At 41.5% G+C, this 21,698-nt stretch overlaps 1 protein-coding gene across 3 annotated transcripts in view; it reads right to left on the bottom strand.

The window, feature by feature from the left end:
* Positions 1–21,698, bottom strand: part of galnt13 (polypeptide N-acetylgalactosaminyltransferase 13) — a 439,485-nt gene that overhangs the window by 130,484 nt on the left and 287,303 nt on the right. For all 3 annotated transcript variants that reach the window (XM_080198243.1, XM_080198244.1, XM_080198245.1), the window contains one exon: positions 4,030–4,237. In XM_080198243.1, coding sequence (XP_080054369.1) covers positions 4,030–4,237 — 208 coding nt within the window. The remainder of the gene's footprint in view (positions 1–4,029; positions 4,238–21,698) is intronic.

The following is a 21,698-nucleotide window of genomic DNA, read 5'->3' as shown; positions in this document are numbered from 1 at the left end:
TTTCTATGAATACATGGGCTCTTTACGTTACAAACTTTAATTAAAAATGTTTACTGAAATCAACTAATTAGCTGTATTAAACATACAGTTGACATCCAATTAAAATCCCGTAATGATGCTCAGAATCACAGATATGGACCTGTATGTTATCCACAACATGTAATCAGTTCAACCACTGAATCTGAAAACATTAGAAAGAAACAAATGAAGTTAAGATGATAGATCACCAAAATGCTCAGAAACAGATGGCTGCAGCATTTGGGAAGAACTCTGTACATTGAGACTGGACAAGAACAAACTAAGGGAAAATTCAATTTTAACAGGATTTTTTGTATCAAATTATAATGACTTATTAAATGTGTGTGCACATTTGTTACCCAAAACAGAACATTTTCAGCCTTAATTAAAGTAAAGCTAAAAATAAATCTTCAACTAACTTCAGCAAAAAGCAAATAAGGAGAGGAAGAACAATGTCACTGCCTGAGCTGGAAGCAAGGGACTTTCTTTCGCAACTTAACTCTGCTGAATCAACAGTGGTTTGGAGATTTCTCTTGGTTCTGCTCTTTATTTTGATATAATTAAACATAAAACAGCATAACTGGCACAAAAAACACAAACTTCTAAATGCAAATTATGTTCAGCACGAATTATTTTCTATAACCTTTTGAGCTGGTTTAGAAATACTGCACAAGATGTCACACCTATCCACAAAACTGGCCATGTCCCCATTATCATTGTTGTGGGCCTTGGCATTGACTATTCTTGGTTAGGATTGATAGAGACGGCAGGAGGCAAGGCTGTGGGTAAACTTTAAATTTATTAAACACGTTTCGAACTGTATATAGGATAAGCACTAAGCTTCAGATAGAACCATTTCTCAGCATACTCTGTTGTCATGCAACTTACATTACTGGTAATAGTTTCTGCCTTGATTTGCAGTGTACTGATCCTTCTTCACCCTTACTCCCTCTATGTCTGCTGTTTTGAGATGTGGCACAAGCATGAGCAGAAAAACAGGAAGTTGAGTCTGTAGTCATCTTCCCATTCGCAGTTTGGATGAAGCAGTGTGGATCAGTAGCTCAACAGCACTAGATTGATACTGTAATTTTTCTTCAATAAAGCCTTCATTGTCCTTACTCCTCATTTCATTTCCCCATTAGCTTGCGTATCTGGCTGAGCTGATTGTGCGGGCAAACACGTAGGCTTCTACGAACAGCTTAAAATGTTTGCTTATAAACAGTGGGTTATTAATGGAAATGACTAGGTTTGGAATGCCACATAGCAAAAATTTGTATTAGTAATATAGTGATAGCTTAGGATCATTGAATCTCTACTGTACAGAAGGAAGCCATTCAGCCCATCGAGTCTGCATGACCACAATCCCACCCAGGCCCTATCTCCACATACTTACCCTACTAGTCCCCTGACACTAGAGTCAATTTAGCATAGCCAATCAACCTAACCCGCACATCTTTGAACTGTGGGAGGAAACTGGAGCACTCAGAGGAAACCCACGCAGGCATGGGAAGAACATGCAAACTCCACACAGACTGTGTGCAAGCCTGAATTGAACCTGGGTCCCTGATGCCGTGGTGCAACAATGCTAATCACTCTGCCACCAGGCCGCCCCTTCTGAGATTGTACCATGTGGAAAGCTGAGCTAAATCCATCTGGAGTAATAACGTCTTCTCTTTGAGCTCAAAAAGATCCATTCCGAGACATTCTGAGTCTGGATGTAAATGAGGATACGATAATTGGTTCTCTTTGCTCATTGTGACGGATTGCACAGGTGATGGAATTTAAAATAATTTCTTCTAATGTTTTTGAGATCCCGGGCTACCAAACAGAATTTTGTGCTCCAGCATGACATTTTGTGATGCCCAATTGGTGTATTCTCTGAAGGATCTTGAGTGTGAGGACTCTAGGTATGACCAGTTTCTCATAAGTCAAAACAACATCCATAACACTGAAAAGTCATTGTTGCCTGAAATATTACTTCAGAATGAGATTACTTGAAACGTATGCTGGCCATCCTTTGAAGCGGTATTCCTGGATTTAAGTGCATTCTTTATCTGCTTTTGAATTTAATTCAGCTTCTACGTTGTGCTGAAATCCTGTGGTCCATATCTTTGGCAAAACTTATATCTCTTGTTCAGGCTCATCTCTTTTGGTCTCATGCTCAAGTTTGTCCATCCGTTTCACGCTTGGTGTAGGCTGTTCCTGGTGATTAACTTGTGATTCCTTCACCTGCGGTTCCTGGGAACCAGGTCTCCTGCCTGTTTTTTTCCTCAAGGTTTTCACTTGATTCTATTAGGTTGTGGTCCTTTTTCAGTCTTCTCAAGACCCCTAAGTATGTTTGGAAATTCTGTACTGAATTCTTTTGGCTTGTTTTGACATCCCATTTTATCTACTTTATAGATAAGTTGTAGATCTGTGTAAGATTTTCAGCTTAGTATTGAACTCTCTTGGCTTAGGAGCACATAATGTCACTATCTGCTATCATCATCACAGGTCTTAGCTTAGAATATCCTTGGTTATGATCAATGAGATTGACTGACAGCTCTGTAAAGCAAAATTCCATCCAAGGACAGACAGAATTCCCACCTGCTGCCAATCAATTGGGCATAAAATGGTAAGGTGCCAGTAGAGTCAGCTGACATGCAATTTCCACTGACTCAGGATGGAGGGCATTGCGTGCTTGCCATCCTGAAAATTCAGGCCAAAGATTCCACCCAAATATGAATTCAGCTGTAACCGATGGTTATTGTTGAACCGAACTAAATTTTTTGATCTATAATTCAGTACTGTAACTTTGAAACAAACCATTTCACTGCTTGCACATTTTGCTGGTACAGATAACGTGCGTTCATTTGTCACCATTATCTGTTGGCAAACATTTGTTTTTCAGAGAATGAATAATGAAAATTATTTTCCACAGTAATAATGCAAAGAAACAACTTATTTATAATTCCATTTACATAAATTTATCACAGTGCTTTCAGGATAAAATTACATTTTTTTAAAGTAAAAATAACCTTTGTTGGTTTTGTTTGGTTAGATTATTAACTACTTTAAATAGGGAGCAACATTTGAACAAACAGTACATCCAGAAAAGCTAAGATAAAAACATTACATGAAAAGCTTCACTTGGTAATTCTCTCATTTTAGCAATGTTTGTTTTTTAACCCTGTTCTGCCAGATGTTTGGTTTAATATTAGGGCAAATTAATGTAATTCAATACAACTGCTGTTACTGAACAACCATTTTCAGTTTGTTCTCTTTGTAAACAAATGCACCAATGACAGATATATTCCCATCAGTTCCTCTGGAAGGATTACTTCAGTCAAAATCATCCTTCGCACATCTTTCTCAAACCAAATAATTTCAACCAAATGTACACTGAAATTCTTCAAATATTTTGCATGTTATGGCTCTTTAACAGCAACCAAGGTGGAGTTTCGATTTAAAGGTAGAAGGACATGTAAGGAAGTTTCAAAAATAGATATCCATTACGTTATATTTCAAATGTTGGTAATCTTAGAAAATGGAACTGAAAGAACCATTTATTCTCAGCTTAAGCCCAAATCAGGACCGGGTAACATTCCACAAATGCAAGAAAAACGCATTGCCATGTTTTAATCACCTCAACGAGACCCATGAAGATGGCTCTCGGAGTATGAGCTCCCTGACTGAGGCAATAATGCCTTGCTCTATCAGGGAGTCTCATCTGTGTTTACATTGAGGAGTGTCAGGGCTACTGACACTCCGGATTCTGACTTTGTACCTGAAGCACTCTTAGGAGTGGAACTGAGTTTGTAAATAAAGAAAATCCGGTGAAGGGACGCCAGCCTCGAAGGAGTTATTTCATATGTCTTTCTACGAACAAAATCTACTTTTCTGACCCATGGGACAATAACTGAGATAGGGGTTTGTTTTGTCATGAAATAAGATTCAAAAAGGTAGTTTCAAATAAAAGCACAAGCGGCAGACATATTATTCTTTTCTAATGGTTAGATCGGCACCATATACCTGTTTTCTTTTATTCTCGCCAGCAGGGGCTCGAGCCAGCCAACAGTGCATTCACAATGTGCATCTAAAAAAGTAATGACCTGGCCCTTTGAGGCAGCTGCACCCCGGAGCCTGGCACGAATCAACCCAGAGCGTTGTTCCATTCTAATTATCTTCACTGGAACTTGTAAATTCTTAACGTAATTCTCTAAAGGCTTCTTCAGAAAATCTGCAGAGAAAAATTTCAAAATAAGTGATTCAAGAACAAAAAAAAAATCTGCAGAACAACAGCAGTTTATTCTGTGCATCATTATGAATTCAGAAATTTCATCAAATAGTCAATTCTTACTTTCCTCCTTGACAACAAATAAATCTAGTATGGAAATGAGAGCAACAATGTATTTCAGCAAATCTGAAATAAAATACATCACTGCAAAAAGGGTTTTGTGTGCTCTTTCTGTTAAAAGTAATTTTATATTATGGCGTATTATTCATTTTGGTACGACAAATTTGAATGTGGATTACAGAGCCAATGGCAGGGTTTTGAGGAACGTGGAAGAACAGAGAGATCTTGGGGTTCATATTTACAGATCTCTGAAGGTCGCCACTCAAGTGGACGGAGCCATGAAGAAGGCCTATAGTGTGTTAGCGTTTATTAACAGGGGGTTTAAGTTTAAGAGCCGTGGGGTTATGCTGCAACTGTACAGGGCCTTGGTGTGACCACATGTGGAATACTGTGTGCAGTTCTGGTCACCTCACTATAAGGAGGATGTGGAAGCATTGGAGAGAGTGCAGAGGAGATTTACCAGAATGCTGCCTGGTTTGGAGGGTAGGTCTTATGAGGAAAGATTGGGGGAGCTTGGGCTTTTCTCTTTAGAGCGAAGGAGGATGAGAGGTGGCTTAATAGACACTTATAAGGTGATGAGGGGGATGGATAGAATGGACGTTCAGAGACTATTTCCACAGGTGGACATAGCTGTTATTAGGGGGCATAACTATAAGATTCAGGGTGGGAGATATAGGAAGGATGTCCGAGGTAGGTTCTTTACTCAGACTGTGGTTGGGGTGTGGAATGGGCTGTCTGTCGGACACTTTAGGAACTTTCAAGTGGTTACTGGATAGGAACATGGAGCCCACCAGAATGATAGGGAGTGGGAGAGCTTGATCTTGGTTTCAGACAAAGCTTGGCACAACATCAAGGGCTGAAGGGCTTGTACTGTGCTGTACTGTTCTATGTTCTATGTTATTATAAAGTTTACTATGCCTTAACCAGACTTTCATTGTTACACCTTATATTCCATACAAATGCAAAGTATGCATTCTAGTTTTATTATTACACTGAGAAAAATAAAAGAAAGATTTTGCTAATAGAGTTTAAATTTATTTATTAGTGTCAGAAGTAGGCTCACATTAACACTACAATGAAATTACTGTGAAAATCCCCTAGTCCCCACACTCCGGTGCCCGTTTGGGTATGCTGACAGAATTTAGCATGGCCAATGCATCTAACCAGCACACCTTTCGGACTGTGGGAGGAAATCAGAGCACCTGGAGGAAACCCATGCAGTCATGGGGAGAACATGCAGACTCCACACAGACAGTGACTCAAGCTGGGAATTGAACCCAGGTCTCTGGCACTGTGAGACAGGTGTGCTAACCACTGTGCCACTCTTGCTGCCCATAACAGGATATCATCAAAATGTAGAGAAGCAGGAGAGAAAATAAGTGCATCAAGAATTTATATATAAATCCAAAACTGGTCTTTAAAAGGTAGCAAATGGAGGAATATCAGCACATCTAAAAAGATTCCAGAGTTTTTCGAAACATCTTCCTAAATAAAGCTATAATTAATCACTTTTCCTTGTGATATAGGACTAGAAATTAGTTGGATCCACATGCTTTGTTATCATTAGCCCATGAGCCATTTGGTTCTTATTCATCATTTTGACTGTTTACATCTGTTTTATAAACAAAATGCCTAGAGTTAGTAATATTCAATTAGTATAGACAGCATATTATCAACTTTTACGTTAGAACTCTGAAAGTCCAAAGGACAGAAAATACTATTCTGTCCACTGTGCTGATCTTGCTTCTTTCCTACAGTAATTCAAAATTGATCCAAATGCTTTATTTTTCCCGTGCACTCTATCTTGCTTTGCTTCACATACATATAAAGTTATTATTTAACAACTATAATATTCCCTGCTTTATGCACTTGTTAGGAAACAGATATGATTTTTAAGTAATATATACTTACACTCGTGTGCTGTATATAAGGTATAGCTTTAAGTTTTGGTTTTATTTTTAAAAATTGCCTGTAAGTCAGTGGGTTGGTTTAAATGCCGACATTTTAATGATTTTTTTACTACTCTAAAACACAAAGAGTACAAAAAAGGCTGTTGCCCAGCATCCAGGGACCCAGAGAGATAGCAAAGCAGTTAGTTTGGTTGAGAGTCAGTGCAGTTGGAGGCACGATTTCACAAACACTGCCAATGTAGGGAGGGCAGTGAGAGTCGTCAGAAAGCCAGTCCCAAACTGAAGAACAGAAAAATCCAAGGAACCAGGGAATCAGACAGAAGGAAGTTCTTGGAAGACCGTGAACTCAAGGAACAAGGAACAGGATTCAGAAGAACGATTCCTGTTCAGCCTAGCTGAGAGTAAGGAACAACAAGGCTCTAAGTTAAAAGACAGAGAAAAGTGCAGACTTGGGATAACGTAAGCTTGTGAGAAGCCAGTGGCAGCTCAGTAGTTAGCAGTGCTGTTTCACAACGCCGGGTTCAATTCCGGCCTCACATGGCTGTGTGGAATTTGCATGTGCCTGCGTGGGTTTCCTCCCACACTCCAAAGATGTGCAGGGTAGGTTGATTGGCCATGGTAAATTCATCCTTATGGTCAGGGGGATTAGCAGAGTAAATACATGGGGTTATAGGGTTAGGGCCTGGGTGGGATTGTTGTTGATGCAGGCTCAATGGGCCAAATGGCCTCCTTCTGTCCTGTAGGGATTCTACACTTCTATCATGCAAGATGACCAGAAAGTTAGTAACTCACTACAGTACAGGGAGGGCAGTGAAATGAGACAAAAAAAAGTCCCAAGCTAAGGAACAGATTCCTTACTACAGGCCTGTGAAGCTATGGTGTTCTGTTGGCAGCTGGGTATCTGAGAGATTGTGTGGAAGCTTGAATGCAAGTGGCAAAAGAGAGGTTGAAATCCTGGAGGTGGATCCTTTGTGAAGACATCCAAGAGAAAAAGTCTTTTGGGAGAAAATGCCAAGGCATGTTCTTTGAGAGCAGAGGTTGTAAGCGCTCAAGTGGAACGCAGAGTTCTAGTGAGATCAGTTGGCCCATGGTGTGACAAGCATCTCAGGGTATTTCTGAGAAATCTGTAAAAGTTGTTTTGGGTGGCATCTGTCACTTGGATTCTGTGGGTGTCTGACCTCATTTTGCCTCTTGCTTTACAAGGACTATGTATTTACTGAGAACATGTCAGTATTAGATTGGTTTTGTAGCTTGCGTTATCCTTATCCTTGTGTTATCCTTATATATCTATAAAAGTACGAGTTGGGATGAAGGATAGTGTTAATCTTTTCTTGTTTAATAAATGTTTTATTCTTTTGTTAAAAATTCATCAGCTGACTCTTGTGACTCTATTCAGCAGCTGCCTTCCATGTATTGAAACACAAAATAAAAGGTAGGATCTATCAAGTTGGGTTCCACCATGGGATTTTACTTAGTCAATAGTAACATCAGGTGGGGTCATAACACATTCCCTATGACAAGGCAACGCATGCTCCAAAACCAGTGCAATGAAATGCTGTCTTAACATCTTGGCTTATTCTCTTCATTCTCAGTGGTAATTAGGGATGGGCAACAAATGCTAACCTTGCCAGTAACACTCACACCCCAGGCAAGAATTTAAAAAAAAAATTCAAGATCTTGGCTTATTGACTCTGCAACTCACTACACTGATTCCGGAGTTGAGAGGATTGGTTTATGAAGAGAGACTGAGTAGACTGAGGCTACCCTCATTGGAATTCAGAAGAATGCGGGGAGAGCTTACAGAAACATAAGATTATGAAGGGAATAGACAAGATAGAAGCAGGGAAGTTGTTTCCATTGGCGGCTGAAACTAGAACTAGGGGACATAGCCTTAAAATAAAGGGAAGCAGATTAAGGACTGAATTGAGGAGGAATTTCTTCACACAGTGGGTTGTGAATCTGTGGAATTCCCTGCCACAGATGAGGCTACCTCATTGAATGTTTTTAAGGCAAGGACAGATAAATTTTTGAACAGTAAAGGAATTCAGGGTTATGGTGAGCAGGTGGGTAAGTGGAGCTGAGTCCACAAAAAGATCAGCCATGATCTTATTGAATGGCGGAGCAGGCTCAAGGGGCCATATGGCCTACTTCTGCTCCTAGTTCTTATGTTCTTTCAACACCCTTCATAATTGCTGAAAACCTCAATTAAATCTCATTTTCGTTATGCGCTTCCATTGCAAAACTGTATTTGTCTGACTGCATTAACTTATCTATGTCCTCCTCAAGACTTTTAGGTTTCTTTTCAGTTTGTCAAACTCGTAACTTTGTTCAAAATCATGCAAAACCTGGGTTAGTGCGTTTATTTTGTCACATCTGATTAACGTATTGAAAACTTTTGCAGCTCATCTGTTGCCTCCTCCGGTGAGCTGATTGGCATCTTGCACAACCTCCACTTCCATTGTTGGAGGATAAAGGCACATTTCCTACACCGTGGATGGTCCAACAGACAGTCACACCCCTTAGGTTAAGAAGTGGCACAGATCTGTTCAGTGGTCATGGACAGGGAGTGTAATTGGGTGTCAGGGATATAAGGGAATCTCAGCCTTCCAGTGGAGGATCTTTAAGGAGATCTTTCTTGGTGCTCAGCAGAAATTTATTCCGATGGTCAAAAAGGACAGTAGGAGGAGAGGTAATAAGCCGTGGATAACGAAGGAGGTGAAGGAAAGTGTTAAATTAAAAGCGGAGGCGTTTAGAGTAGCAAAGAGTAGTGGGCGAGAAGAGGATTGGGAGAGGTTTAAATGTCAACAAAGATTGACAAAGAAGATGATAAAGAAGGGTAGGAGAAACTATGAAGCTGGGCTTGCGCTTAATATAAAAAAGGATAGCAAGAGTTTTTATAAATATATAAAAAGGAAGAGGCTGGCTAGGGTGAACGTTGGTCCCTTAGAGGATGAGAAGGGGGACTTAGTGGTAGGGGATGGGGATATGGCTGAGGTCCTGAATAACTTTTTTGTTTCTGTCTTCACGGAGGAGGACGTGAATAATTTGTCGGGTGTTAGAGATGGAAAGGTGGTAGGACTGGAGGGTGTTAACGACATTACTGTTACTAGAGAGGAGGTGCTCGACAGACTGGAGGGACTGATTGTGGACAAGTCTCCAGGACCGGATGGAATGCATCCGAGGGTCTGAAAAAAATGGCGGAGGTGATAGTGGATGCCTTGGTGGTTATTTTCCAGACGTCGCTGGATTCCAGGGAAGTGCCGGAAAATTGGAAAGCGGCTAATGTTACGCCGTTGTTTAAGAAGGGTGCCAGGCAAAAGGCAGGGAATTATAGGCCGGTTAGTTTAACGTCTGTTGTAGGTAAAATGTTAGAATCCGTCATCAAGGAGGAAATAGCGAGGCATCTTGAGAGGAATTGCTTGATAGAGCAGACGCAGCACGGTTTCGTTAAAGGGAAGTCGTGTCTGACAAATTTACTGGAGTTCTATGAGGATGTGTCTAGGGCGGTGGATAGAGGAGAGCCGGTGGATGTAGTCTTTCTGGATTTTCAGAAGGCGTTTGACAAGGTACCTCACAGGAGGTTATTGCAGAAGGTCAAGGGACAGGGAGTTGGGGGTAGGATGTTAGCGTGGATAAAGGATTGGTTGTCAAATAGGAGGCAGAGAGTGGGGGTCAATGGCTGCTATTCGGATTGGCGGATGGTGACTAGTGGAGTGCCTCAGGGGTCGGTGCTGGGGCCTCAGCTATTTACCATTTATATAGATGATCTGGAGAAGGAAACCGAGTGTAGGGTGTCGAAATTTGCTGATGACATCAAGATTGGTGGAACGGCAAACTGTGCAGAGGGTGTGGAGAGTCTACAGAAGGATCTAGATAGGCTGGGAGAATGGGCCAGGAAATGGCAAATGGAATTTAATGTTGGCAAGTGCGAGGTGGTCCACTTTGGTAGGAATAATGGTAGGAAGGATTATCACTTACGTGGCGAAAAACTGCAGCAGGCGACGGTGCAGAGGGACCTTGGGGTCCTTGTGCATGAGTCGCAAAAACCCAGCTTGCAGGTGCAGCAGGTGATCAGGAAGGCGAATGGCATGCTGGCCTTCATAGCGAGGGGGATTGAATATAAAAGTAGGGGGATCTTGCTGTGGCTGTATAGGGCATTGGTGAGGCCGCAGCTGGAGTACTGTGTGCAGTTTTGGGCGCCGTACTTACGCAAGGATATTTTGGCCTTGGAGGGAGTGCAGAGGAGGTTTACGAGGCTGATGCCGGAGTTGAGGGGGTTGAGCTATGAGGAGAGGCTGAATAAACTAGGCTTGTACTCGTTAGAGTTTAGAAGAATGAGGGGAGATCTCATTGAGACGTATAAGATGATGAATGGGATGGATAGGATAGAGGTGGAGAGACTCTTCCCGCTCAGAAAGGATAGTAGGACTAGGGGGCACAGCCTCAAGATAAAGGGGGGGCGGTTTAGAACGGAGTTGAGGAGGAACTTCTTCACTCAAAGGGTGGTGAATCTCTGGAATTCTCTGCCCGTTGAAGTGGTGGAGGCTACCTCGCTAAATATTTTTAAGACGCGGGTTGATGGGTTTTTGATAAGAGAGGGGATTAAGGGTTATGGGGAGAGGGCGGGAATGTGGAACTGAGCCACGACAGATCAGCCATGATCTTACTGAATGGCGGGGCAGGCTCGAAGGGCTAGATGGCCTACTCCTGCTCCTATTTCTTATGTTCTTATGTTCCCTTATCCAAAACGGATGAGTTCCTTGCTGCCTGGGTGGATGAGCAAATTCACCATGACATCATAGTGCATTCAAGCCAAGAGAGTGAAAAGGAATGCGGGAGCTTTACGGTGCAGTATAGTCAGGGCAATATACTGTTTTCTACAGCTGCAAACAGGAATTCTTAAGGTTGTGTTGCCTCCCCCATTCCAAAGTTAACACACGTCCTTCGTTCTAGAGAACAGTCGGAGTGGAATCCAGTTGATTTGCTTCATATAGCAACTATTGCTAAGAAATCAGGATCAACTGAGAGATTTTGAGAAGATATGGCCCAAACTAAAGAGCATAACCCCAAAGGTAATCATTTCCGAATGACTAAGTGAACCATATACAAATTGACAAAGGCTCAAAAAGATCAGAGAATTTAGCACATGGATCAGAGAATGGTGTGGGAGACAGGGCTTTCGACTCATGGGGCTCTGGTACAAGACTGGGGAAAGAGATCGTTGTTCCAACTGTATTTAAATTAGACTGGGACTGGTATCCTGGCAAATCAATTAACTGGAGCTGTATATTGGGCTTTAACCTCAAAAGGGAGGGGATGGGAAGAGTTAAATGAGGGGAAATTGATAGATCTAAAGAGAAAAGTCAAGGTCAAAGAACAGCGCAGTGATTTGGATAAAAATAGGCAGAGTGTGGCTGGAAGAAACAAAGATTAATGGTGCATCAGTGAATAAGGTCAAATCAGGGAATAATGGTTAAAAAGTTAAAATTATAAGGTTCTTTATCTGACTAAACAAAGCATTCATCGCAAAGTAAATGAATTAAGGCATAAACAGAGTTAGTTTTTGATCTAATTGACATTACAGAGACTTGCATGGTGAACAAGGTTAGGAATTAAATACTCAAGGTTGCACGATATTTCAAAAAGGCAGAGAAAATGAAAAAGGACACAGTGGAGGGGTTTGGGATCAGTAACCTTGATTATTAAGGATAATGTAAGGTCGGGGTAATAACAAAAAGTAGGAAGCAAAATCAGATTGGATGGAGATACGTAATAAAAAAGGTCAAAGCAATCTGTAGTTCACAGGCCCCCTATTGTAGCTTAACTCTTGGACAGAGTATTAATTAAGAAATAAGGGACACTTGTCTTCTAAAGTATTTCTGTCGATTTGATTTGTGCTGTCCATTCAACACTTCTCAATGTATCATCAGTTAAATAATACTCTGCCAACCTGTTTTTCCCACCAAAGTGGATAATTTGGTGGAAAAATTGGTGGAAAGGCAAATTGTGCGGAGGGTGTGGAGAGTCTACAGAAGGATCTAGATAGGCTGGGCGAATGGGCCAGGAAATGGCAAATGGAATTTAATGTTGGCAAATGCGAGGTGGTCCACTTTGGTAGGAATAATGGTAGGAAGGATTATTACTTACGTGGAGAAAAACTGCAGCAGGCGACGGTGCAGAGGGACCTCGGGGTCCTTGTGCATGAGTCGCAAAAACCCAGCTTGCAGGTGCAGCAGGTGGTCAGGAAGGCGAATGGGATGCTGGCCTTCATCGCGAGGGGGATTGAATATAAAAGTAGGGAGGTCTTGCTGCGGCTGTATAGGGCATTGGTGAGGCCGCAGCTGGAGTACTGTGTGCAGTTTTGGGCGCCGTACTTACGCAAGGATATTTTAGCCTTGGAGGGAGTGCAGAGGAGGTTTACTAGGCTGATGCCGGAGTTGAGGGGGTTGAGCTATGAGGAGAGGCTGAATAGATTAGGCTTGTACTCGTTAGAGTTTAGAAGAATGAGGGGAGATCTCATTGAGACGTATAAGATGATGAATGGGATGGATAGGATAGAGGTGGAGAGACTCTTCCCGCTCAGAAAGGACAGTAGGACTAGGGGGCATAGCCTCAAGATAAAGGGGGGGCGGTTTAGAACAGAGTTGAGGAGGAACTTCTTCACTCAACGGGTGGTGAATCTCTGGAATTCTCTGCCCGTTGAAATGGTGGAGGCTGCCTCGCTAAACATTTTTAAGACGCGGGTTGATGGGTTTTTGATAAGAGAGGGGATTAAGGGTTATGGGGAGAGGGCGGGAATGTGGAACTGAGCCACGACAGATCAGCCATGATCTTATTGAAAGGCGGGGCAGGCTCGAAGGGCTAGTTGGCCTACTCCTGCTCCTATTTCTTATGTTCTTATGTTCTTATAACTTCACACTTATCCATGTAATATTGCATCTGCCATGTATTTGCCCATTCAATCAACTTGTCTAAATTGCCTTGAAGCCTCTTGAATTCCTATCAATAATGCAATTGGCAGGTTCCTCCTGCAGCTGAACACTTGCTTTGCCTGATGCAGTTATGAAAGAGCATTAACTGGACCCACTGGGCACAATGACTGTCTAATTACCTTTAGAGATTGCTTGTCCAGCCTGCATGCTTCCAGGACACAAAGCACGCCTGCACAAGTACCTTCACAAAGGACACCATCATGTGGAGCACCACAAAGGCGACCATAAAGTGGTCAAAAGCAGTATGCTCGCCTTTTTCAGTTGCTCTGACTTCTGTATCTAACTTTCCCTTTTTGCAAACAACTTGGCAAGGTTTTCACACATTGGGCAAAATTTTCCATTCCAGAGACTAGGCCCAGCGGTAGAAGCTAAAGTCGGAGTAATTTCCACTAGAGAGTAGGGTGGCTGAACAGAAAAACCCCTGTGTTGTTCGGCTCATTAATTATTCATTGGCGAGAAGCTCATGGCAGAGTGTGCTCCTCTCTGCCATCACTTCATTGGCTCCAGTGTACAGGCACTGTACTTGAATAACACCTGGACATCCATTCGCTCTTTCACTCTGCTCCTTGATTCCCCACACTAGGCCTGGCTTAGCCTCACCCTTTCCTTGTGCTCAACATGTGAGACAGGCAGCCGATATCTCTCAATGATAGTGTGAACCTAAGGTATCTACTGACCTGGAAGTGCAGGAAGGAGTCTACCTCACCAGGTGCATGCTATTTATATATAATTGTCAAACAGATTATTTGAATTCTTGCTGCAGTTGACACTAAATTTGGAAGGGGTACAAGATTCTAGTGGGTCAGTTTTTTAATGAGCATTCCCGAGGTGTAAATAGGCTTCCTAACAGAGATGAGACGCTCACTCAACCTGTCTATAATCTGCCATGAAAGTCAGGAGATTTCTTGATGCCTCCAGCCAAATCTTGTTTCTTTACCTGCCACAATTCCTGCTGCTATCTGCGCAGAAAATTTTACCCATTGAGTCACCAATGTTCTTAAACATATGTCTATGTTTTCTTTGACTTTGCATGGTCCCGATGAACAATTATCTCTGCCATCTTAACAAATATTTCACTGGCAAATACATAGGAAGTTCAAAAACCTACTGGCTACATCTCTTTGGAATATCAGCACGGAATCAGGAGGTTCATGAATCCACTGTAGGAGTTGAACATTTATTCCAGGTTGACACCCCAGCACTGAGGGTATGCAACGCGCTTTACTCAAGATGTTCATGTTTCAACAAACAGTGGTTTATACCAGCCAAAAAGTAAGAAATGTTATTCCTTTGCACTAATGTTAATGGCAGTTCATTGTGTCTTAATATTCCACACATTTTGGGCAGAAACAGCTGTGCTTACTCACTAGTTCACATCTTGTTATGGTCTTCTGAACGCTACAATAAAATTATATCCTACAGGCTCGATTTATCATGAAAATACTGTTGTTTTTGCTATTTCTGTTCATTATGAAGAGGCAGGTAATATCCTCAACCCTGCAATAAATAGTCCACTAAACTGACACTTGCCACTGTTACGTCAATCTAGAAAAAAAGTGTTAGCTGCTCAGTGACTGAAGGAGTAAATAAAATAATGATATTAAAGTGATGGAGCTGCAGCCGCAGGGAAAATATGCATGTGACTTTTCATAGCATGTGCAAAATACCAATAAGCCTTCAAGACTCTGACACTTCAGCGAGATCCATTAAAAATATTGCTTTACTTGTGTTCACTTTTTGGTCAGATAGCTATTCCTTCTGAATATTTTATTTTGTTATGCATTTTCTCATTTTGTTATAATTGTACTTAATACTAATTTGATGCCTTTTAAATTTTCTAAACTTTTGTTGTAGCACAAATAAGTACAGAGACAAAATAAATGGTTTCAAGTCTCTAATGTCAAAGTATGTCAGAAACCTCTGTATATATTCCTCTGCTAGCTCAGAAGTAATAAGTTGATAACAATGCCACCTTGCATTTGTTTTGCATGTTTAATATAGCAAAAAAATGTCAAATGCTTCAGAGTATTGCAATCTGACAAAAAAAAAGGATCCAATTCAAAGATTGAGAATTCACGAGGGACAACCAAAGGCTTGATCAACAAAGTAGATTTTAAGGAGGGTTGTAAAAGTGGAAAACAAGTTGTACTCTTTTGAGCACAATGGACAAACAATTAAACTAAATCTAATAAACTGAGGGATAAGGGAAAGAAGTTATAGGGCCATTAGGATAGAGATGGGGGGTATTGATACAGCAGGAGAAAGCTTTGGGAGGGAAGCCTGACATCTATCCATGGCCATGGCATCTTGTTAGTGGTGAGAATTTTGGTAGGCTGCCACCCATTAGACAACCAATTAAGTCACTCAGGTGGTTAATTAACGGCCACTTCCTGCTCCTGGGGGCAGCTTGCCCACGTTGGGAGAGCCTGCTACCACATGGGGAAACTGACAGATAAACCCTGATGGCATCCTAGCAGGTTCTGGAGTGGGCCTCCTTTATAGGTATGCCATAGTTCACAAGGGTATTGCCAAGCCGCCACCACAACCCCTCCCCACCCCATAAACTGGACAATGGCAGCCTCTTAAATGTTTGCCAGCAGAAAAAAAAAGTCTCTCCCCACCCCCTCCCCCAGATTCTGTCATCAGAGCAGGATTACCTCACGCTAAGTGGCATGGTGGCACAGTGGTTAGCACTGTTGTCTCACAGCACCAAGGACTCAGGTTCGATTCCCAGCTTAGGCCACTGTGTGGTGTTTGCACATTCTCCCTGTGTCTGCGTGGGTTTCCTCCAGGTGCTCTGGTCCAAAGATGTGCAGGTTAGGTGGATTGACCATGCTAAATTCTCCCTCAGTGTACCCGAACAGGCACCAGAGTGTGGCGACTAGGAGATTTTCACAGTAACTTCAAAGTATTGTGAATGTAAGCCTACTTGTGACTGATAAATAAACTTCAACACTTTAACTTTAGCTATCAGCCCCGCTGGACTTTAATGTCCTCTGTAAACTTCAACTCATAAAAGAGTTTTAAGAAGGGAATTCCAGATTATAGAGCCAAGGTGGCTGCATATGGGGCAAGGGATGAGGGATTGCATGAGGCCAGAGTCGGAGGAATGCTTAGTTTAGGGTGGAGTGGCAATTGTTTTAGAAGAGATGGGGAAGCAATATCATGAATACATTTAAAAACAAAGATGAAACTTTTAAATAGGAGTCACTGGAAGTCAATGATTTATATTGTATAGTAATTACATCATAGGAACAGGTTAATTGGCCCACCTGACCCAACCCAGTATTTATGCTCCACACAACCTCTTTCCACCCTTCTTCATCAAACCCCATCAACATTACCTCAATTCCTTTCTCTTTCATGTGCTTACCTAACTTCCGCTTAAAGGCATCTATGCCATTTGCCTCATTGTGGTGGGAAAAAAATGCCAAATTCTAATCACTCTCTGTTCTAAATTTCAGACTGGTTTTTTTACAGCATCATCACATCACTACAGCACAGAAGGAGGCCGTTTCGCCCATCAATTCATGCTGGCTACCTGTGGGGCAATCTCGTCTGTTCCATTACCCCGCTCAATCCCTGTAGGGTTTATTTCCTTCAAGTGCCTATCCAATTTCCTTCTGAAATTTTGATTGCCTCCACTTTCACAACACTTGTGGCAGTGAGTTCCAGGTCATTACCAATTGCTGAGTAAGAAGTTTCTTTACATCAGGAGCACAAGCAGAAACATTTTCTCTACATCTACTCCATCACCTAGCTCCTTGTAACAGTTACTTTTAACTGGTTAACATCTCTGTTAAAACAGAAGATGGAAGGATGTTACAGAAATAGGTTAAACATTTATCCATTTATATCAACAGTAATTTTAATCTTGGGATTATTAACTTTGCTGTCACTTTCATCCTTCAAACTCCAAAAGATGTGCTTGTAAAACAGGCTGTCAAAATGCCATGACAATGAAGTAAACAGAAGTATATAAATGCCATTATAAAATGATTTCTTCAAAAGCATATTCCTAACCAAAAACATACATTTGTGTTCTCTTAAATGTGTGATGTTCCAGTAAAAATTTCGTAGAATCTCTACAATGCAGAAGTAGCCCATTTGACCAACTGAATCCCACCCAGGCCCTATCCCCATAACCCCATGGATTTACCCTGGGTTTTCAGGGTAAAATTTGCAGGCCAGTATTACTGAAGGGAGAAGGAATTAACTTTGAAAGTATTAATCAAAATGACACTCTGTAGTGCACACACAATTTCAAAATTTTCAGATGACTCAAAACTTCCAAATACTGGAACAGGAGGAGGATATTAGTAGGCTTCAAGAAGACTTAGATTGGCTGGTGGAATGGGTGCACGTGGCAGATGAAATTCAATGCAGAGAAGTGTGAAGTACTTCATTTTGATAGGAACAATGAGGAAAGGCAATATAAAGTAAAGAATACAATTGGAAAGAGAGTGTAGAAACAAAAATGTCTGGGGAATATTTGCAGGTGATAGCAGGATGAGTTGAGAAATCAGTTAATATAGCAAATGGGATCCTAGGCTTTATAAATTGAGGTATAAATATAAAAACAAGGAAGTTTTGGTGAACCTTTCTAAAATACTTGTTCAGCCTCAACTGCATTCAATTCTGGGCATTATACTTTTGGAAGGATACGGAGGATTAGAGAGGGTGCAGAAAAGATTTACAGGAATAGTTACAAGAACAGGGATAAGATACTTCAGTAACGTGGGTAGATTTGACAAAGATGGAACTGTTCCCCTTCAGAGATGGATGAGAGGAACTATGACAGAGGTGTTTAAAATCATGAGGAATCTGGATAGAATAGAAAGGGAAAAGATATTCTCATTGGGACTTCCACTGGAGGATACTGTTTTAAAGTGATTGCCAAGAGAACCAGAGGAGTGGTCAGGATCTGGAATATACTACCTGAGAGTGTAGTGGAAATAAATACAATCGTGGCTTACAAAAGAGAGAACTGGAATATTATTTGAAGAGTAAAACAATTCGCAGGGTTCCAGGGGAAAAGCAGGAGAGTGAGATAAGCTGAGTTGCTCTTGCAGAGAACTATCACAGACATTTTCCTCTGTGCTGTAAGCAATCTATGGCTTTCTGTTTAGTCAAAACCCTGACCACAAATAAAATGGTGCCTGAATTGTGCTTGCCTGTCAGAAATGGATGGCTTCACTGTTGTTTCTGGATATTCAGGCTGAGTTTCAGGTATCAGAAACAACACTGATTAGGAGTTTTCCCACTGGGAACAATATTAATGTGTTTTTGCAATATGTGAAGCTAGCCGCAGCTTAAAAGGGCAAAATATGTGATTTGGGAGCAGAGCACGAAAGATATTGGCAACCTCTGTCAAGTTTGTAAGAGGGCAGAGAGCCCATAGGTTCACTGAACGACATAAATGTCAAAGTGCTGCTGCACGTCAGCAAAGGAAGGAAAGTAATTGGAACAGAATCATGTACACTCAAGGATATATGCACAGATTAAGTAGAAGGAATTGAACATAGCAATGAATGCCAAAGACAACATCCCATACATGACAACAATGTATTAGAACATCGTTGCACTACCTTGCCAAGTCAAGCAAAGGAATGTAGACCCATCAAATCTTCCTTCATTTAGCAATCCTTCAGTAACTATTTTTTTTCTTTTTATAATACGTAACAAAGATTCAACTGTTCACTCTGTCGGTGAGCACATAGATGAACAGTCGATCAATCTGGATGAGACATATTTTACCACAAAACCAACAAATGACAAACACTCCAACTGCAGCCGACTGGCCATTATCATTGCACAGATGTTTCATTCAGTGTATCGGCACTTAAAATGGGTTAAAGCATTTGAATTGTTTACTATCAGTGCCCTTTAGGTGGCAAAGTCACCTTCACATCCCTAAGTCATCTGCTGGATGTATTTCTCCAAATTCAGTCTTACGTGAAATCACCTGATTAAAGAACCTCATGAGAATCTAAATGCACACATCTGTTACCAGACATTTTACAAACTGATATAAACACTTTGCCACACGTTACGTAATCAAAGGTACTTCTCAGTATTTGCTTTTGTTTCAAAGGGAAGACAGCTCATGATGCAGCACAAAAATTGTAACAAATTAAAAATGCCCAATCCCACACTCTGTCAATCCACAAGGGTGCTCCAGGAGAAATAAGATGTATGAAGATCATGGTTGCAGATTTGTAATGCTATCCTTGACTTTCTGCTGTTACCTCTTTAATGCTGCCACCTACCACCCCCACTCCCCTCAACCCCAGTCCCATCACCTCTGAGTAAACTATGTGATCAAATGTAACTCCAAAGAGAAAATTCATGCTGACAAATTTTCATCAGAGTATGACACACAAGATGCAGTGTATGGGAACTTGAGGGACCTCTTCAGTTGAGGCTTCTTACAATATCGATCCTAAGGGTAGCCTACTGCCACCGGTGCCTTGAGTACAAGGATGAAGACGACTCTCTTTCTCTCTCATGAAGAATTGAGCTTGTAAATAAGCATCAGATGGGGCTTTAGTAATCATATTTCTTTCTCACAGATTTATTCCAATGAGGACACTGTTCCGAGTGGAAGACTCATTGGAGTTTAGAAGGATGAGGGGGGATCTTATAGAGACATATAAGATAATGAAAGGGATGGATAGGGTAGAGGCAGAGAGATTCTTCCTGCTTAGAAAGGATAGCAGGACTAGAGGGCACAGCCTCAAGACAAGGGGGGGCGGGGGCGCAGTTTAGATCGGAGTTGAGGAGGAACTTCTTCACTCTAAGGGTGGTGAATCTCTGGAATTCTCTGCCCGTTGAAGTGGTGGAGGCTACCTCGCTAAATATATTTAAGTCACGGGTAGATAGGTTTTTGATAGACAGGGGAATTAAGGGTTATCGGGAGAGAGCGAAAAAGTGGAACTGATCCACTTCAGATCAGCCATGATCTTATTGAATGGCGGGGCAGGCTCGAAGGGCTAGATGGCCTACTCCTGCTCCTATTTCTTATGTTCTTATGAGTGTTAGTCATGTGGTATAAATGGGAACACCTGATCTACTGTGCCTATTAATGTTGGTATTTGTAGGCAAGCCACCTTCAATGCATGCAGGTATGGTTGAAAGGATATTGGATCCTGTCTTCCAAGGTTATAGCAAAACTATCTCAGAGCTTGTTTTGAAATTAATTTTAGCTTAATGTCTAACGTCTTGTAATGAAATGCAGTCTCCTGGCACTTCATGCACTCTAACCAATTGAGGAGCAACAATAAAAAGCATGTTGACAACAGCAGGAAGCATTATTGAGCAGCTCACAGGCGTCCTAGTTCAGGTTTACATTGCTGCTGCTTTGAAGTCTCTTAAGTCAGAAACTTTGCACTGACAAATCTCCATTTGCGTACGACATCCAAGGTGGTCAGAATCAATTGTAAAAAACCACCAAACATAAATAAGCTATACATTGAGAAAGTGGAATGTGTTGATGATTGAATAGTCTTTGAGCAAGCGGGCACTTACAGCCACGAGAAAATTTATGACTCCCTGGACCTCCGAGGAATTCTACCATTCTAAAAAAGTTCAATGTTTCATCATGTTCCTGTTGTGCATGGATAAATCTGATGCAATTACTCAATCTAGAGTGCAATGCATCTATAAATTGCTTAATGCATAGGTGGACAATTATTTAGCCACTTACCTGCCGGCAGTCTGGAATTGCCACACAGCATAGAAATTAATGGCAATGGGGACTTTAACTGTTATGGGCAATGGGGCAGTTGTGGAAGTGCTCTACAGAGTTACTTGCAGCAGGTAACGCAATTACTGCTTTCTTTTGGGGACTGTTTCTCAGCCTAATGCAGCCAGTAACTTATCTGCCTATATACCCTGGGGTGAGCATACTCAAAGTGAGTGCCATGAGCCATAGCATGCCTCCTGTATCCTTTCTTTTAAGGAACAATTATGCTAATTTTGCCCTTTCTGACATACTGCATGAAATGACAATTAGCAAATGGCACAAAAGCCAAATGGCACAATAAGCCTCTAATCACACCACTAAAATTGAACCAAGACCTCCTTAACTTCACTCCCATCCCCTCCATGGTATTTAGCAGCTCTGGGCACTCTTTAAAGAACAGGCATGAATATAAATCAAAAAAATGATGGGAAATGGAACATATGATTTTCCCACATCATTAATAAGCACGTAAGAATGGACAGGTGCTTCTGAAAGCCACAAGAAAGGTCTGCAGAAAATGGGAAAGCACTGAAGTAGGCAGAGAGTCAGCATTACAGATCCCCAACCCATTTGGAATTGTCACTTATACTGTTAGTCCCACAAAATCTGGAGGTGAAGCTTCATGTTAACTTAGCAAGTATCATTACAACCATGAGATCAATTGAATCTGTTTTGCTTCAGTTTATGAAACAAGGGTG

This window comes from Carcharhinus amblyrhynchos, chromosome 11 (genome assembly GCF_965287045.1).
Source record: "Carcharhinus amblyrhynchos chromosome 11, sCarAmb.v2.hapA, whole genome shotgun sequence".
NCBI classification, from domain to species: domain Eukaryota; kingdom Metazoa; phylum Chordata; class Chondrichthyes; order Carcharhiniformes; family Carcharhinidae; genus Carcharhinus; species Carcharhinus amblyrhynchos.
This window is presented reverse-complemented; position numbering and strand designations above follow the sequence as displayed.